Below are 20560 nucleotides of genomic sequence, written 5' to 3' on the forward strand. Positions count from 1 at the left end.
GAAGAAGCACCAATGTGCAAATTCTATCATTCCCACTTTGCTCTCGGCTTCTGGCCACCAAAGAGCACATGCTGCTCAATACTGCTCTCAGATGGCATGGCCATTATCACGGCTATCAGATTACCAAACTGATAAAGCAATTAAAAAAAAAAAAAAAAAAAAAAAAAAAAAAAATCAACACAGACTCCAACTACCTTAACTCAAATTATTTCTTAAATCCATTTGTGAGTTAACTCTATAAACAAGCTGCACCAATGCCAGTGACAAGATCAGAACCCTCCAAGTGAATCTCATCAGTAAAGGCAGCGACCCATTGAGCCACATCCTGAGGTTCAAACTTGGTCCCTCTCCCATTCCGCTGCCAAAATCAGTGCTCTCACTCTTGTGGTGCACAAGCCTAGCTTTTCCAGTGATAAGAAATGAAGTAAAGCCTTCAAATGGCACCTTGCATTATGGTGGAAGAGCTGTCTAATCCCAATCATCTTCAAGTATTTTACACTTTGCCCTGGCCCGCATAAGGCTAAGAGCTTTAATATTAATGATGGCTGTTCAAAAAACAAACAAGCAATCCCTAAAACATCATAACTGCATTGGCATCACTACACATACAGCCATGGCAACAAAAGATACAAAAGGTGCTCTGTAGCAGCGCATTCATTTAACTGCAGTGATCAGTTACATTGACACAAACATTTCTAGATTGGATTACTTTTCTCACAAAGGTCACAAGGCTTGAGTAGCACTGTTTCAAAAGAGTTCAGTCTGAAAAGCAGAACTTAATATTAATTGGCTTCCAAGAGCTTTATTTTCTTTCTTCATTTAACAGAGCCCAGGTTAATAAACCTGTGGATTACCTCATGCTGCAGCCATAAAAGTTGGAGAATGAGCAACTGCAGGTTTGGATGTATCTTCTACTTGGTCAACCCAGCCTCCCACAGGTAACAATCCCCATTAACATCCCTACATCCCACCTACCCCCCGTTATCTATGACCTATTCCTGAGGATAGTCTTCTAGCAGCCATACGCTTCACAATTCCCTTTTCACAGCTCATTGTGCTCTAACTTAAAGCAGGGGGCTATCTGGGTTTATTTTACTCCAGCACACTTAAGTGGCTAGACAAAAACCTCACCCTGAGTTCTAAAATACCATTTCCTTGCCTGTGTTTATTCATTAGCCATGCTCTTCTCTCCTCTGTTCTTGACTCCTATTAAGAGAAGGTCTAATGACTTCTACTTCAATAAGAACTATGCTCTGCTTCAGGGACTGGAAGCAAATGCCTTGTGTGCTCTCACCAGGCACGCTCTGACTTCCCCCAAAAAAGACATGCTGCCAACCATGCTAGATCAAAACAATGAAATCTGCAGCCCAAGATATCATTGCTAATTTCATGAAGTGATGCTTAAATGCAGGGGAGGTTCTTTTCTTGAAGTCGTTAAAGAAAAAGGGCTGTAATCGTCATGTTCTTCTATCTGACTCACAAGCAGATGCTGTACAGTTTGATATGATTACGTGATTCCACATGACATTCAAAATGAGCTTTTAAGAGGAATGTACTTCTACCTGTACGTTAAAAAAGACAGACTTGCAGACACAGATAAAGGGCAATCCTATGTCCACTAACATGTGGACAGCTGAGAAAGCAGAGTAGAAAATGTCTCATCTCAGAGTTCACCTGATCCTAATGCTTCAAAAAAGACATTTTAAACACATGACTGTCGATAATTTTATTTAAGTAAATAGACAGGGAGTGAAACTAAAGCCCAACAGAGGATAAATGCTCAAAATCATTGCACATAAGATAACGAGGAAAAAGGGACTACAGGAAACAGTAAGAGCAAAAACTTGGAAGAACAAGGTCTGTAGCAGCCCCAAGGGGAAATACATTCAACACAATGCCAAACATGCACTATCCACCACCTTACCTCTGTTTCCCATGGAGTCAGAGACTGAGCTATGATCAGAGCTGATGATACTCCAAAAAAGACAATTCCCATGCACTGGAAAGCATTGGCTCCATTACGGGTATACAGGGTAGAAAGAAAGGATGGAAGATTACTGGCTTACCAGTCCCATTAATCTTTCATTGCGTTACACCATGCGTAATCTCTGCGCAAGGAATTCCCATGTTATATAGTTAATAAAGTCATACTACAGTGTTTTAAGGAGATTAAGGGGTGAAAGCAGCCCGAAGCCAAGAACATGCTAATTAAGAGTATACAATAGAAACGTTAATCGAGTAATCTGCAGGAAGAGGAGGAGGGAAGGAAATGACCTAATTCCCTGCACTACTGAGTGGTGCCTAATGGCAAGAAGAAAATTCTTTCAAGGGCCAAGCAAACAAAGGTCCATTGTTAGAGTGTTCAGAGAACGCTTTGCTCTATCTCATGCTGTTTTAACGTGAAGGGTAGATGGTGCAGCTTTATGAACCATATTGACCACTTCTGGAAGGGGTCAGGAGAGGATAATTAGATTTGCAGGACAGCAAGTAAAAGAGCCCCAAATAGAATCTTGAGTTAAACTCTCCTTCCAAAAAGATCTGCCGTATCTACAACGGTGGTCATCCAACAGCCATGGTGTGTCTTAGGCAACTGTGGAGCAATCCATTGCTGAAGCTGCAAGAACCTAGTCACAGAAGCTATAAATCACACTGCAAGAAGCATTTCCCATGGCTTGAGTCATCCTTAGCTATTGGATGAGCATAGCATGCACCTCTAACGAAGTCCTGTTCCACTCATAGAAATTTGTGTGCCTCCTCCTGAGGTGAACCAGGAAAGCCCTTCGTTGATTTAAGTACAGCACGTTACCATCAATGCATATTCCATCTTGCAGAGCAGAAGCATAACTGGCCCTCTCTCTCAAGGCTGGTTTCTGTTTTAGCAGGCACACGTGGCCCTTTGGCACTCTATCTGTTCAGTACTTCCAAATTCCTGCTGGGGAGAGACCCCACCAAAAAGAGTGCTTCTAGATTACTCACCATTGGACTGATTTCACCGTTGGACTGACCAACGTATTTCAGTTACTCTTACTGTAAGCTGAAGGAACCTCCAGCAGCACTAAAGAAACACCTGCAGGTTGCAGGACTACTGACAGAACAGTCAGTCAAGAATTAATCCTAGTTCTAATTCTAAGCTGATTCTAGATGGAATGACATGATGTAAAATATAAAAACAAAAGCTAACTCCAAAAGTCTCCAATGATATTAAAAATATTTTCTGTCTGAGGTTCAAAACAACAGAATCCTAAGAGATTTTAAATTCAGGTCTCCCTCAAATAAGCTATCTGGTATTACAGGTTTGTCACCTTTCCCCTTCTTCACTATGCACCAAAAATCAGAACAATGCCCATATGTTCCCAAAAGGTTGAGTCTATCTCTTTCTTACGAGGAACAGAATCACGGAATAATCCAGGACCTCAGGATGCCATTTAGTCCAACCTCCTGCTCAGAGCAGAAGCTCATTTCCCCGATGTCAAGTTATTACAGCAAGAGACTGTGAGCTTTAAGCATGAAATGGCCCCTCAAGACATGCCTTCCCTTGGGAAATAGGAAAAACATATTGAATGGCAGAGAACTGCAGATGAAAGATGACTTCCAAACCAATCTGGAGCTTCATCTTTGTTGACAGCCTTCCTATGCCAGTTTGTTTCACCATTTGCCTGAAGCAAAATGTTTAGCAAGAACTACTGCAGAGAGCTCACTGTAGACACACCAAAGATTGTGTGGGCTAATTATGCATTTGAAAGGATAATAGCCACAACATCCTGTGTTTTACAGTCACTTCAAGAAAAGTGTGTTCCATGCAACTGTGCAAGCACCGGCATCACAGAACTTTATTCACAGCATTCATTGCTCAATTAAGACATTTTGGATTTGACCTGCTCTTGAGACTGGCCTTCACCTGGCCTCTCAAGAACGGTCTGAAATACCTGAAGTGCTGGATTCCCAAAATCCAAGGCAGAAAAGTTCATACTGAAGAGAACATTACTTTCCCAAAAGGTCATGTAAGCAGTTTGCTAAGTCAGAAGCATACAGATGCAGTTGCACTGGGCTTCTATCCAAGAAAGTAACCTCGAGGGGTCTTTGTTTTTTTGTTTGGTTTTTTAATTCTCCAGGAACGTTTCTGGATGTTGAAAACCTTGCAAATTAAATGCCATATCTGCAAATTCAATTAACATTGGGTATGGACGAGTACTTCCTCAAAGAACTTTGTAGTAGTTCTGAGTTCTTTGAAGGGCAGAACTTAGATTCACTGAGCTTCAAGTATTAGTTTCTCTAGATTAAGAAACAGCGTTCCAATTCAAATTCATTTCCACGATGTATTTTTCCTGCTTGCAAAACTTAAAGGTACCTGCTAGCAGGACTAGTTGAACCTGCAATACCTGAAAGTTTTCATTCCCACCAAGTGAGATTGTTTGATCAGAGACTTCTTCAGAGAAAGTTCAGAGAGCGTGTTGCTAGAAGCGTTCACACATCTTTGCTTCACTTTTAGCATGAAAAAAACATTTCATGTAGACCAAAAAAAGATAAAAGTATTCAGTTATAGAAATTCAGCTATGAGATGTTGACTCTCCAAACCCACTTTCCAGCCAATCTTAGGATGGACAGAGTTTAAAAACTATTCAGTACAGTTTCTATTCAACTCCCACATTACACAAATGACTATCTTAAAACAAGGCATATAATTTTTCACTTTGAGAAGCTGTGAAGTATGAAAGTCAAGTTCTTCCAACAGTTTCCCTCTGCTTTATTCTTAATTTCTCATCACCCTGTTATTACACTCCTGACACTCACCGTTTCAACTGTAAGTTCATTTGTTGTTCCAGTAAAACAAACAACAAACAGACATGTTGGATAATCTCCATTCTTGCACAAGAACATTCCAAGTTTGTAGTTCACGCATGAATATTTGGTAACTTACAGCTAATTAATGTACCATCTTACTCTATTCCTCCTTCTCTTCAAGCTTCAAACAGCCTTCATGTAAGGTACAAAACACATCTCTTCCTAAACATATCACCTCCAGCATTTACATATAAAAGCGTGTGACCTACATACCTCTGGATGGATGTCAGAGGTCTGCCTACCCCCTGCAAGCCCAGCATCAATGTTCCACAGTGGCCTGACAGCACAATCTGCAGCCCCACACACGAGTTAAACGGCTGGTTGGGCTGCAGTTTCCCATATTTCTGACATTCAAGTATGTCTTTCTAGGAATATTTTAAATCAGGTCATATAAGATCAGGTGCAGAAGAAAGGATACATTAAGCAAGGATCTGAGAGAAAAGAATTGGTTTCTTCACGCATATAAGTTCCTAATAAAGCTCTATTTCAGTGTTTCTAAATACATTAAAAGCTGTATCTCGACAAATAAGGTTAGAAAGCTTCTATGCTAATACCTGTAGCTTTACGTAAGCACAAAACTAATTTTATGAACTTCTTTTCATGTTACTATCCTTCTACAGCCAGCAGTGCAAACAGACCACATTTCCAGTTTCTCCACCTCCTCATGTTTCTTTGGATCACTTACCAGTTCCCACTTCGTAATGGCTCAGAGGAAAAAAAAAAAAACCTCATGCTATTTGATAATACATTTTTTTCCTCCTTACCTATATTTAAGGAGGAGCAATACTTTACTTCCTACACTTCTAATCCAATTTGGCTAAGAGGTTTGCTACTTATAAAAATAGGCAGTTGCACTTGAGAGGATGCAACAGCCATTCGTTCACCTCTACAGGGGCACCAACAGCAGTACACAGGTCATTCTCCAGTACTGGTAAGAAGTCAGTGCTAGGGATTCCCTCCCTAAATTTTACCCTTAAGTTGATATAGGAATCCAGAGTACTGTCCACATGTACAAAGCAAGAGCTGGTAGGTGCTCTTGATTCTTTTCCACCACTCTCCGTGCAGCAACAACTCAAGCACAACTTTGCAGAGGGACAGAGCACAGAGAGGAACAAAACCTTCAAGCTTTTTCCTGAAATTTCAACAAGAAAGAAAGAAAATGCTATTACAGCAACGCTGGTATGGTGGGAATAACTATGGCCTCAAAAACACAACCACTGAAGTATTATGGATAGTCTTCTCAGATCGAACTTCTGGTACTACTGTGCATACTCACAAAAAAAAAAAAAAAAAAAAAAAAAAAAGCAGCCAAACAATGACTAAACCAAAGAGATTAAGAGTAGAAATCATACTTCTACAAATACTTGAGCGACTCTGACCTGACAGTATAGCTCTTAGTTGTGTTTAACACTTGAATGTGAAGGTACCTTGAAACTTCCAACTATAACTCAAGTTTACAACTGGCTATCTACAAAGAAAAACGTGACCTTCAAATAAAAGAGACTATCCAGCTGAATAAGGCAAGTGCTTTCTTTTGAGTTAGCACACTCACCAGTAAGTCCTCAAAGGGCAAAATATTTTCAAGTGTTTGGGGCACACAGGACCTGTTTTTCAGAAGCACCCAGAACGCTTCCCAGCAGCAGTCAGCGTGCACTCATAGCTACACAGCATCTAACTATTCAGCAGGCAGCCTCGTGGCCTGCCCTTGCATTTAGCAGGATGGCCAGTCACATCACTCACTCTGATGAAATTACATTAGCGAGACAGCAATTTGACTCTTCTTAATTCTACCAGTGAGGAAGGCGCTCCTGAAGACAAACAAGTTCTTCTTTGATCACCTGAAGACAGTGGAATTCTGTCTGAAAGCAAACATACAACAAATGGCCTAGAAACTGGAAATATTTGTGGAACTGAGATCTGGGGACACAAGCTCGGTATATTTCTCATCATCCAATGCAGGTTTACCTATCTCCCACAAAATGTTTTCAAGCAACACAACTCAAGAAAGTCTTCTGGAAAAAAAAACAAAAAACAACCAAACCCCACCACCACAAGAAATGCATGTTAAAGCTGCATCCTAGCTAACACTCTGGATACTTCAGATTTGCCTAAAGAAGCCTCACACCAGTTGCAGTTGAGCAGTTACAGATTAGGCTACAGGTCTGAATAAGATCATCCATGAAAGAAAACTCACATCTCTTTACCTTTTCGTGCATTACTCAGACACACAGAGACAAATGCAAAATACCTTACATTGGCAAATTCACTTCTAGCAATGGCTTTGGTTTTACAAGATACATGCATGCTTTGAGAGGAGGACTGTAAGCAGTGCAGGATTACTCGCTCTCTCTCACAGAAAAGCCTTTGCATTCAGGCAAAACTGCAGAGCAAATGCACCAAAAAGAGCCACAACGAGCTGCAGTTTTGGCAGAAATCTGACCAGGTCATTTATAACTGGTAACAGTTGACACAGCAGTACTTTACAGAGTTTGGAAACAATTTCATATGGCTTACAGCAACCAGTCATTTATGAACCAAAATGATTTGTTAATATACTACAGACTTCTCTCAAGCTGTTTCTCAAGGTTCAGGAAGGAAGAAGACTCAACTTTGACCCTGTGTGCACCTCAGAAATTCATATCAGCATCTGATACGTTATTGCTTGGGCATCTGTCCTCAAGTATACCAAAGAAACGTTAAGTCCTGCTTTTGAAGCATTAGCCTTTTTTAGTATGGAAGAGCTATTTCACTTGTCTTTTAATAGCCAGCTGTTTAAGTACAGACTGCTTAATTGCCAGAAATCTGGCTCTTCAGAAATAACTCTTTGCAAGTTCTTCAGGACAGACCAGCCCCCTCAGGACTGACATTGTTCATGAATTTCTCTTCAAATCTCTAACAGCTGTTCACATGGAGCACATCAGTGCTTCAGTCACGTGCACTCATAAAGGTTTGCAGAAGTCCTGCTCACAGTTTGCAAGCTTTATTAGTTACTCTGCTACTTAGGGGATGCCGTGTCAGCCATGCACAGAGAAGCAGAATGCTGTAAGGCAGAGGTACAGACAGCCACAGCAGCCACATCACACACATTAGGAAGTCACTACTCAGACTTAGCAGGCTTTGGCAACCTTAAAGCCAGTTGTAAAAGTAACATATCTTCTCTAAACAAAGCAAAGATGACTTTCTCTGGCATCACAGTCACTGTTGTAGTTGAAAGTCTGAAGTCATTCTGCACCTTCAGCATTTTACTGAAGGAAGCGTGTGAATTACGTGTCCCAGGCACAAAGTCTAAACTACACAAATAAATACAGTGCTGTCACAGGTTAACCCTCCTATAGCCTTGTTCATACTGTGCAGTTCTTGCCTGTACACAGCACTGCTGGGACAAAAAGATGCCAGATCAGCAGGGCACCAACATGGAAATAATACCCATCCTAAGGAATACTACAAAACCAACGTATCAGCTCCAATCATTAGTTTATTTATTTGCAGCCCTGTTCAAGTCTTTTTTTCCTGTTTGTAAGGGAGAAATTTCATTTTAATTGTTAAAAAAAAAAAAAAAAAGCCAATAGAAAGGGGTAAATAGAGGAAAATTCTATATTCAAGTAAGTCTTTGTCCTAAAACCAATCTGCAACTCTACACTTTCATCTTGAAATTTTGCTTTAATAGCAGTGAGAAAGAGCTTAGAGACATCATGTATATAGCTGTACCATTGTTATCACATTTAAAATGAAACTAAGTGCCTATCTCATATTACAAATGAGAAACAAATACTTACATAGAAGTCTACCTGTAGAGTAGAAAAACTGGATAAAAAAGGCTGCAAACTGCATCCCCAAAGCTATATGACTTTGCCCATATATGCTCGAGACTGACAGATTTATATTTACTTGCAAGAATAAAAGTTAAAAATATAAAGATTAATAAAATGCAGTAGAGAACTCATGTCCTCTACTACAGGTAGGAATCATTCCAGCCAGAAATGCACAGAACAACCTGAAACTATTCTAACATACAGAAGGTGCTATCCCTTGGCAAAGCTTCAGCCCTGTGAATAACTACTTGCAAACTCAACACACTTCGGATGGCTTTCACTGTGGCACACATGAAGACTTGCCCATTAAATTTGTATAAATGTTTGCAGTCCTTAAGTTTAGCCAAAGCAGAATATTGCAGCAAGATCCCCTAAAGGATAAGTGTTTTCTTGCTTTTTTTTTTTTGAAGCATGCCAAAACCATTGGTTAAAAGGATAACCTAAACAAAGCCACCATTAAAAAAGTACAGCTACATCACGCCATGGCTGGAGCAGCTACACAACTGGTCAGAGAAGAAAGGCCATTTCCTGGCACAGTAATGTAGCAACAGACTGAGTTCTTTCTCTCTTTTTGTTATTACATTAAGCCTTCACAATGTTTCACGAAAATAAAACCGAGGTTTGCAGCTCATCTGCAAACAATCAATTGAACTGAGCAGCAGGACTTTGTTTCTCAGTATATTATGCCAAAAAAAAAAAAAAAAAAAAAAAAAAAAGTAAAAGCATACTTAGCAAGGAAAAGGAATTAGACTCCTACTTCTGCTCTTGTTCACCTGCCTGGTCACCTCACCAAACCTGATATCCAAGTCATATTTATTACCTGCAACTAAGTATTGCACGTAAGTATTCAGCTCCATTGGAGCCAACTGAATTAACCGGCTTAAGCAAGATGACTATCAGCCTGCCCAAGCAAGACTGCACTAGAGCAGATCTGGGCTGAACACATAATTTAATTCACCACTCTGATTTTGGATAACCCCCAGACGTTCAGGACGGCTACGGAGCAGAGACAGCTCTCAGTGCCAGCTACAGTACTTCAGTCGTGCACTGTTTGACTGAAGAGATGAAGCACTCAGAAGCCAGGAACCTTTGAGATTCTCCAGCACTCAGCTTCACTAACAACTGTATTCCACATCTCTTATGGAAGCAGAGTCTTGCTAAGTTTGTTGCAAGTACACTGGCTTATAGGCACTATGCATGTTCTCTGACCCATTCTGTCTTGTTAGAGACTATTCCTTTACTAATAGATGAAGCTTTTGAACTGATAAAACAAAGTTCCACTAGCTACAGTGCTTTTAAAGCTCTAGATCACACCGTATTATCTGACAAGCTCCACTTTCAAATACAGCAGCACTGTCAAGTATTGTGAAATAAAAGTTTCCTTGGAAGAGAAACTTGACAGAAAACAGAGGCATGGTGGAATCTACAGCTGATCTGAAACTGGAAGTGCAACACAGCATTAATCAAGTCCAACCCATTTGAAAAAAGTCATGACATTGAGTTTTCTACACTTAAAGTGTTCCAGCTTGTTCACCACCTATACTGACTGCTCACAACCAGCTTCAGGAATTAGGCAGTTTACATAAAAATAGCAGCCACTGACGTCATGATACCTTTGATCGTGAAAAACATCATTATGATTACCATCTCATGCCTACCGGCTCTGATCCCCCAACATGTAAGGTAAAACTGTAAACATTTTCAAAGTCATACGCCAAGTCGTCTTGTTATTAATCACACCCATTGGATTTGAGCTTGCATTCTCACTTTCACTAGACTTAGTTTTGCTATCAAAGCTGGTCTAAGCAAGCAAAAGATGATGTTCTCGTAACACCTCCTCTATCGCTTTTGTGCAAACAAGGTGGCAGCAGTCATCCAAAAGACAAGAGAGTGAAAAAAAAAAAGAATGAGCCACATACATACAGTGACAGAGCTACTAAAAGCAAAACAAACATTTTAGGTCTACCACATCAAAAGGGCATACTGTCAGACTAATGACAAAGCTCAACATTCAGCTCCCGGAACCTCTGAGAAAGGAATTTGATCACAGGAGTCTTCCAAGAGGTTGGTGAGAAATGTCTCCTCCTTGCTAGAAGGTTGTGGTCAGCAGATCCAGAGCAAAGAAGCATGCAGGGCTGCACATCTCAGAGCCCAGGAGTGGGGCTGCATGCAAACAGGCCAGGGAGACAAGAGGGAGAAGCAAGCCAGCAGGCACTGTGATATTATACCAACTCAGAGCCCCTGGAAACAGTCTTCAGTAGAAATTCAATGTTAGGGAATGAGGGAATATGGCTTGGTAGAGCTTAACAGTCAGATCTCTTGTCAGCAGTTTTATAAAAGCTGGGGCAGTCAGTGTAAGGAGACAGTCATAAATAACTTAAGGCACTTCTTCTCCACCCAGTTTAAAAAGGCAGCGTTTAGGGAACAAATATAGTTATGGTCAGTAACAGCAAGACAGCACTAATAGTTTGTAATGTTCTACACTTGCACTTCTAGCAAGTAACCCTAAAATCTGAAGAGCTAAATAAAAGGGACATCTTCAGGGAATGTAGATGATAGTTAGCTGTAGTTACCTTTCTCTTCAAGATTTTCATGTATGGAAGTTCAGATGCAAGAAGAAACGTTTGCTCTCTTATGGCAACTGTACAGATGTAAACTCACCGTGTCCAAGAACCGCAAGATCGTAACCGCACTTCCACTTGGATTTACGATACATAACCAAAAGCCAGGCTCGCAGAGGGAAAATGACCTGTTGATGATGGTGGCTGTCAACAATGGGTGCAGATCAGTTAGCTGCTAGTGTAGACAGGACAAGATTTTTCAACACTGCGAGAGAAAGTGAGAGCGAGACCATATGGTTAAGCCCCATCCACATTAGCACCAAACAGCATCACCATTTGAGAACAGTCGGCTGGAGGAGGCAGAGCCAGGAAATCTGTTGCTCCAGCCACTGTAAAGAAGAATGGGTACGCAGAGACTTATTGGTTGGCTCAATGTCTGAACAAATAGACATTTTGAGGAAAGGAATTCTTCTGTTCATAGCATTTCTTTGAACATGGCATATGTTACACCCAATCGATATTCCTAGCGCGCAGCAGCTCAAACATTCAGTTGTCCAAAATTTTTCAGTGAATTCAGATACCAGTCTGTTCAAGCATGCTCAAGACTTACCAGAAAAAAAAAAAAAAAAAAAAAAAAGCACAAAATTCTGGAGTGATACTGAGTAATTCTAAGTTATATATTGACAGGAGATTGGTAGTAATGCCAGTGGACAATGTATGCTGTTTGTATGCTGTCGAAGACTATTCAAAATGAAAAGATTAAAGTGCTGGCTTCAACTTCAAACTGCTTTGAGCGGGGGGAGCAGAAGGGGCTGGACTAGATGATCTCCCAAGATTCTTTCCCAAACTGCTCCTACTCATTGGGAACCTGGTCACTAGTACAGAGATACAAGCCCTGTGTGCAAGGACAGGAGCACTGCATCACAGAACTATTATTTACCACCTATCCTCCTCACCTATTCTGTAGGAATGCCTGCACCAGGTTACAGCTGACATACAGCACGATTTCAACCTGTGGTTAATCAATTTCAAGACAGCATAAAGTACATTGCCTTGCATTTAGGCAACATTTTCGCACAGCCACGTTATGGTGTTCACAGATTGAAGCCCAGACCTATTATTCCTCAATTGGATTCACTGCATTTCACGTACGTGTCTGTAAACAGACAGGAATAGAGATCTCTATGTAGCTGACCGTACTTTCATTTCCAAAAAAGAACAAAATTAGTGCCTGGGTTTTTTTAAATGAATGCACTACTTAATAATGAGACGACAGGAAGCAGTTTGTTCTTCAGAAGCATTTAAAAGCTATGTTTAATCTTGAAAAAGCAAGGAAACATAGCCACTCCTATTCTTCACCTTGAAGTTGATTCTTGTTTTCTTTACACGCACCCTTTTATTTACATTGTTTTGCTCCTTTGTGTAACAAAAGCTAGCAAAAAGATGACTTGGTACAACAAAAAACCAACACACAAAATACTCTCTTTATACAAAGAACATTTGAAAATTAGTTTGAAAATAAGCACAGTAACTGCAATAAACTAAAAACTTTCAATTTCGTCTTGGATACAAAAGCAGGTTTGCAACAGCTTTTTGATTCTGTCCTTAGTCATTTTTTGTGCTTTGACTGTTTAGTCATGCCTTGTACTTTCTTTCTATAGGACAACTTTTCAGTTTGTCTTTGCTACACTCCTATCTGGGAGCAGGCACTGAACTACAAGCTGTGTGTGAACACCAAACAACTGAAACTAGGCAAAGAAGTCAGGCCTAACAAAAACCACTGGGTGCCAGGAGGACTAACGAGTAATTCCCACATATGTCAAGTATTAATGAGGAACACAGAACTGCTTGGGATTTCAAATCCCTCTGCAACAAGAGACCCCTCCCTCTCTTCCCAGTTTCAGGCATCTTTGAAGAACTAAGCGAACTCTGCTCTAGCAGCACTAACAGAGGGTGCAGTTGCAAACCAGAACAGATCAGCATTTAATAATAAGAGGCACAGGAAAACTATAAGAGGGGGAGGGGGAAACACCAGGCTCTGTTGAGTGCCACGCTCTTCCACATCAGCATAATAGAAGGGAATCCTGCTTTGCTCTGAGGGCGATGAGCCACCTGGCCAGAAGCCATGCTTATGCGCAGCTACTTGGCCCTGAGGGTTGAAAATAAAAGATGAACAGCCAAAATATGAAGCCAACAGACACAGCTGTCAGGCAGGAATCAGCAGACCTGATGACTGTGGTACTATGAACAAACCAAGCCATGCTGGTTGGCTGTTTTGCACCGTGCCCCATTCCTTCTCCCAGTTATTTCCTTCCTCTCCTTGTCTACTACCACAGCTTCTACTTGCTCTGTTTCTCTCCCTTACCTCATTTCTTTTGTCTCTTCAGAGTCTGACATCTTACAGGCTTGGATCTGTACAGCATAGGAGCACTGCGAAATAGAAACCCACAATTTTTGGTACTGTGTGGACTAAGGTTAGCTGACAGTAAGTCCTTTCTCACCTCAGATTTTTACCAAATTCAAGTTCCTTGAAGAACAGCTGAAGGACTTTGCTTATAACGTTATTCTTGCTCACAGCGTGCCTGTCACTGCTAAAGTCAGGAGCTCAAAAACATTTCAGTGTGCTGATTTAGCTCCCATAGATGGAGAGTTTGGCCTCTGCAGAGATGCCTGATCCACGGCACTCACTCACATCAGTAGTCCCTAGACAGGCAAATAAACACTGGCAAGATCCTCCCACAAATTCCCAGAGGAAAAAGAAATTAAACTGATAGGCTGGATGGAACAGATCTAAGAAATATCAATAATGGTAGCTGGAAAATCTAAAATTGAAGTCACTCTGGTTTTGATGCTTTCAGTACACACAGTACATTAAATTTGGCATAAGCCCAGTGGAACATGAAGTACTTGTGGACAGTGTCTGCCAAGAGCTAGAAATATAGCAGTCTTTAAAGGACAAACAGAACGCTTCAGACCATTTCTACTTTACGCATCTGAAAAAGAATTAAATCAAGGTGATCTTTCTGAGGAAACATTTGTATTGAATCTAACTGGCACGCTTTGTGAAATTGAGCATATGCCAACTGGCAGAGTAACTGCATTTACCATTTTATAATTTGTTCCACTTGTGACAAAGGTTACAAACAGATGTTGTGACTCCTCATACTAGAAATCATTGTGCTTTCCTCCTAAGCACCGTGGCTCAGGCAAGTTCTGTACCTGCTCCTCAGTCACATGCCTCAACACCCGACACAGTCAAAGCAGAAGAAAGAAATGAGAACTGTGAACTTTGGGAACTCACACTGTGCTATCAGTTTATTCACCCAGCTTCACGTGTATTGGCACTTCATTAGTTTGCATACCTCAGAGCTGAGCAAGATTTGATTAGGAACCAAATGCTAATTTTCATTTCTGTAGCAGCCTCCAAACATCAGCAAATCAAGCATCAACACCTGTGAGTTCCTTAACTTTTATCAAAATGAAGGCAAGGATATGAGCTTAGCATCCATCTGGGGCTTCACAGACACCATCCTCACAAACAGATCCCTCCCCCCAACGTTGCAGTACCTAGGGTAAGAAAAGAACACTGAGCTCCCAGTTGGATAGCACAGCAGAGCACAACTTCTCATGATGTTTGCTCATCACGTTAGGGACAGCTTACATGTCCCCCCCATACCTCCCTGGGATCTGGGATCATGCTTTCAGAGGGGCCCCATCCCTATCTCTGGCTGGGGAGCAGGAGACAAACACACCACCCTATGCCTGACATCTGATCAGAGCAAGGCAGGGAGAAAAACCTTGGCCACCTCTACAGGTAAGCCAAGTACTACCTGGATCGTTAAAGTTGCTATTTATTAACAGCTGATGTTCTGAAGTTCAGAACAAAAGGGCCAGGTAAACCTGATTGTTACTGTTGTTCATACTACCAGTAAGAGAGCAGTGGCCTACGCCACTTGTTATTGTGGACTCTAAGAGACTGAAAAACACCAGATGTTCACTACACATGCCTAACTGACACAATAAGCAAGCTCTTCACTTCTTCCTTTGACTGGCCCCTCAGAGCTTTAAGGTAAAAGTTTACCTTCCCCTTATCTTTTGGATCACGCTCATATCTCTGCTCCTGTTTAGATAGTGCCAACTTCAATATGCTCCTTTTTGTGGACCTTTACATTACCGAGTGCAGGAAAAATGCTCCTAATGCTTTTCCTGTACAGGTAGGAGTTTCATTGCCTGCTACACATAGTTTATCAACAAGTGGCATAGTAAATAGTTATGAAAATGAGGAAAAAAAAAAAAATCAAGAAGCACACACACACACAGCTTGGCAGAGGAATTGAAAAGCAGCTGCTATCCCTAAGCCCCCACATTCCAGCACCGCATCATGGCCTTCCTCAGCCAAGAGCAACAAGCACAAGGACCTACTCTACATTCACATCTGCTACTCACACAGCCCCTGGGCAAAGCTAACAAAACTAGCCTGTGACCAGAAAGATGTGCACACATGCACAAAAAAAATAAAGCTACCTATGTGATTATCTGCTTGCAAGATCAGTTGAGCTCTTCAGCTTCTGCAGGTGATCACCTCAACAAAATACTGTGTTGTTTCTTGTTCCAAAAGGAAGGAAGAAATCCCAGCTGCTGCCTTTAGCACTGTATGCTCCAGCCTCTGCAATAACCTTGAGCATTGCTCAGAAACCTTCACCAGGAGTCAGCAGCTCCTGTGGCACCAATTCAGTGTCTTTACAGTGGAAAGCTCTACTGTACAGCTATTTCTCATACAGCACCAAATGAATGCTCTAAGAATTGATGTGGGCTATCATCAGCATAGTAATTACCTTATTAACAGAAGATCAAAGAACAAAGATTGTAGAGTGATGGATCCACCTACCACAGGGATCAAGAGGGGGTGACTTTGCTGGGAAAGTCATCTATGCACAAAGGAGAGATCAGCTGTCTACAGTCAGTAACGTGCACTGCAGTACAACTTGTATTGGCTTGGTCTGCCATTCCAGGGATGAGGTGCACATTTACATGGTTGTTTAACTTGAGGAGATTCGGGCACAGCAGACAGGACCAGAAGAGCAGTCTTTATCTAACGCAGCAGCACTATCAGCACAGATTTGCCTAAGCATCGTCACACAATTAAGAAAAAAGACCAAATGGAACACCTAAGGGCCTACTTTGGGGCCTCCTGATTCTCAGCATCGCCTATCTGGAGAAGTGAGGAAAAAGGTTCAGATCTTTTCCCTCTTAAGAAAGTCTTTCCTGATTGCCCATGTGACTTCCAGGGAATTTGAACTGGATCTCTCCCATCTCTGTAAAGAAGGCACATTAAACAAATATCACCCAACACACTGGTAGGCGTTCAGAGTCAAGCTGTAAAACATGCCATCTCTATCTTCTTCCCTCCAACTACTCGGCTTTCGATCACCACTAGAAGTGCAGTGTGGAAGCCATTCATGGACAGCCAATGCACTCCCACCATGGGTGAGCAGCTCTGGATCTCAGAATACAGTATTCCCAAATACAAAGTGGATTGACCGTACAAGTTTGATTATGGAAACGGCTCAACGGACAATCAGTGGCTCCAGTTTCCCATAGGTAAGGAACTCTTGTTTCTCAGAAGATTTGGACATCATTAGTGACATCTTTTTCAATCTCTAAACTCAAAACAGAGCACTAGCCCAGCAGAAAGGAGCCAGCCCAAAGGGCAAGTACATAACCTACCTGACTGATTAACTAAGGCCCCTGTACTCTTACTTAAGAAATGAAGTTTACAGTCATCTTCTGCTAGCCTTGAAATAGAGCAGTGAGCAAAATGCAGCGAGGTGCAGTATTTATTAAACACCTAGTTGGGTTTATTTTCTTACATGTTAAACATGCCTCTGAGTACTTAAGTGGCTTGGGGAAAAAGCAAACAAAGAAAGAAATACGTTACTGGGAAATGGTAGAACTGACATTTTTAGAATTAGCAGCTTATCCCAAGAGGTGCATTACAAAAGGAAAATGAGCAACAAGTTCTTTAAAAGGAAGTTAATTACTTGATAGTGAGACTCCACGTGTGATGCATTTTGGATTTTTTTCCCCTAACCATATAACAAATAAATAGTTCGGGCTATATGATATGACAGAAAAACCATTACTCACCTCCCAGCCAAATCTTGTTAAGCCACGATTAAGACAATATTTATTCTTGTAAAAGCACTGAATTACAACTGTTTCATAAAGTAGAAAGAATATCAGGATGGCATCAAAAGAAAAAAGAAAAATCAGAAAAAAATCAATACACATTAACATTTAAGAGAAAAGGAGCCTTGAGACTTCTTAAATAGCAGCTCTTCAGAGACAGCTTTTATTATTATACATGATAAATTTTCTTAGGACAAATAAAACACAGTTGAAGTACTCCAGTCCGTATGTTTTTAACACCAAGTCCTATCTATCTATTCAATACTGCTCAGTGACTGACAACAGAAGGAACCGATGGTAGATGTAACCCAGAGATGCCAGTCGGACCTTCTGACCTAAAGAACAACTAAAACATTAATGCTGTTAACCAGGTTACGGGGCTACCCTCCTAGAGGAGGAACTGGCAGAAGGCAGCAGAAACTCTCAGCAGTTGCTACTTCCCAATCCCTGCCTGCTCCATTCAGACAAACAATTGGGCAGCAGCAGCGACAAACAGACCGCTCAGGGTGAGATACTTGAATCAGATCCAGGTTTGCTCTTACTCTGCCTCCAGAAACCTCTCACAGGCTTGAACTCCCCCAATTTTAATGCAAATCTTCCAGAATATTACAGAATATTCCTTACAGAAGTTTTGGTCTCATATCACCCACCTTGTCTGTGAAAAAAATTGCTACCCCAGTTCAAGAAAGAGCACTTTTAACTGTTTGTAATGAAGTCCAAATGGTCATATAATACGTATTTGAAATAGACGTAGCTGAGTACATACAAGCAAGTAAATCAAGAGGCAACAGATGCAATAATCCATTGATAGCAGTCTACTTAAAAACAGCTTTGGCTAGGCAGTTTTTCCTTTTTCCTCCTGGAGTCCTACCTCTGCATCACCCAGCAAATCTTACTCAACAAACTTGCACCAATTCCATACCTTGCAAACACCTACAAAACATTTTTGATGTATCCAATTTACTTGCAACCTCAACACACAAGAAGGCATTCTCTAGTAGCTACTCCAATTATCCTGCTTAAGAAAAATAATCCACAGATCTCTTCTGGTCCGAGTCTAACTTCATTTTTTTATTACCTTGCTTGCTTTTCATTTCTGTACTACTCTATAGATTAGCCCACAACAGAGCATCAGCCACTATAGCAAATGCTAAAGAAACAAACACAGAAACACAGCATTTAGCAACAAAAGCTTTTCTGCCAAAACAGTCAGGGTTATCTGCCCAAGTATTTTACTTGCAGGCAAGCTTTTGTCAGCCTGTTAGCTTACAGACTTTGATTAACTTTTGTCAATTAGAAGGCACATTTTCCCCCACTGACACATACCCAAGCCCACTGTTATCTAATACAGCCAGATCAGCACCTCTCAGCCCCAAATCTCTCTACTACTAAAAGCCTCCCCAAAAGAATACTTTTGGCCCTTCTGAAAACACATTTATGCAATTAAACTGCTGCAAACAGTGTCGGTATAGGAAAACATCTGGCTGACATCACCATATAGCTGACATCAAGGAAGATCAAGAACATTTTGAGCTGCATGACAAAGTCTTCTGTAACATACTCTGCTGGCGAGGAAGGAAAAGTACTGCAATCTGAGCATGAATTGAGTAAATCCTTTCTCCAACGGGAATGCAGCAATGGGGCCAGGGGCTTCTCCTCTGCCAAGTGCCATACACCTCAGAACAGTCACAGAGAACACTCCCAGAATGGCAGCCCGAAATGCACTGCAGGGATTGATCCACTCTGCTCTTGAGTACAAGAGCTTTGAGCCTAAAATTTAGGCATTTATGTAAGTACATACCATGCATGGCAGGCAAGTAACTACGACTGACTGCAGCACCATGGATTAAGAAACAAGGTCAACAGATTAACTTTTATTACCTATTCATGAACCAAACCACGTTCCTACATGGCGAGGACCTGAGGATACCATTAATCTTTAACCAAATGCTTCCAACCAGTCCGAATCAAACAAATCTGCTGACTAGCTCACACTTGAGCTCGCATCCTTTAGAAGCCCCTCACAGCCTTTACTGAAACTAGATGACCACCTACCTTCAGCATGGTGAAGGGAGGCCAACAAAATCAACAGAATCATCCTGCAGAGACATTCTGAAGGTGGCTTCAACAGCCAGGGCACACACTGCTCAACTTTTTGTATTCCCTCATGACTACCAGGTTACTGCAGAAAGGTCATTTCAATATCTAAGCGCATTTGCCGCTCCAAGTGGTGTGACAAGGGTCAGCAGAAGAAGGCCATGACAGAAGGCTGACACAGGCAGCCATTAAGCCATGCACTTACCTGGGCCAAGCACTGAAGCACCACCTCTACATACGAGTAATACCTGCCTTCAAAACAGTGTAAATACAGGACACCTGGATCAGAACACATTCATAGTGCAAGATGGTAATTTTCCTGCAGATCACGTTGTCAGCAGCAACGAGGCAGCTTGCTTTTTTGTAACTTAAGGATAACTTGCAGCATGCCAAAGATTTTGATTTTTTTTTTTCTTAAACTCACAGGTTTTTGAGTTATATTCAAACCACAACCCAAACAAGAAATATTACAGATACTTGCAACAATTTTAACTTCCACTGGCAAACAGCATGGCCACAAAGAACACTCCACAACACTACCATATTGCTCCAGAGTGCCCCCAGCAGAACCTCAGCAGCACAGTGAAGGAGCCCGAATGGAAATCCACCCACCAAACTGCCTCAGGCCTCCAGGAAAACAAAGGACCACTTCAGCTTTGCTCAGCTGGCAATTTGTGGGCACCCAGCACTGCACAGAACCAGATCGAAACTGCTGTTTCGCTTTCCTCACCACCAGGCCTTCCATCCAGGCAGCCTAACTGCACCTGATTAGGGACACAATGTTCATTTCAGTAGGACCTGGAGACCGCTGTAGGAGGGTAAGGTTCACTGGCAACTCCTGTAACCAGTAGATAGAAAGGAAACAGAAACTAGATCAGATGGAGACATGCTTACTTTTTTTCCACTGAAACTATCTCAGCAGTATTCAGCAGAGCTTGACCTACTTCCTACACCATCTCTTTGCTGTCACTTCCTTTGACAGTCTGTCAGCACACTTGTGAATCTGAAGATTAAGGAATGAATGTCTGGAAGGAAAAGAGCTGAGGACTTCTTCCTTTT

General features: G+C 41.5%; 1 protein-coding gene across 2 annotated transcripts in view; it reads right to left on the reverse strand.

Annotated features, from left to right (window-relative positions):
* PELI1 (pellino E3 ubiquitin protein ligase 1) overlaps positions 1–20560 on the reverse strand; it is a 44026-nt gene that overhangs the window by 21232 nt on the left and 2234 nt on the right. The window contains exon 2 of one of the 2 annotated variants that reach the window (XM_042821461.1): positions 11316–11480. The exons of the other annotated variant lie outside the window; for it this stretch is intronic. Within the exon in view, the coding sequence (XP_042677395.1) occupies positions 11316–11370 (55 nt within the window). The 5' untranslated portion in view covers positions 11371–11480. The remainder of the gene's footprint in view (positions 1–11315; positions 11481–20560) is intronic. 2 annotated transcript variants of the gene reach the window in all.

This window comes from Centrocercus urophasianus, unplaced genomic scaffold, assembly GCF_019232065.1.
Source record: "Centrocercus urophasianus isolate 14NV4802_14NV808 unplaced genomic scaffold, USGS_Curo_1.0 seq_10, whole genome shotgun sequence".
NCBI lineage: Eukaryota > Metazoa > Chordata > Aves > Galliformes > Phasianidae > Centrocercus > Centrocercus urophasianus.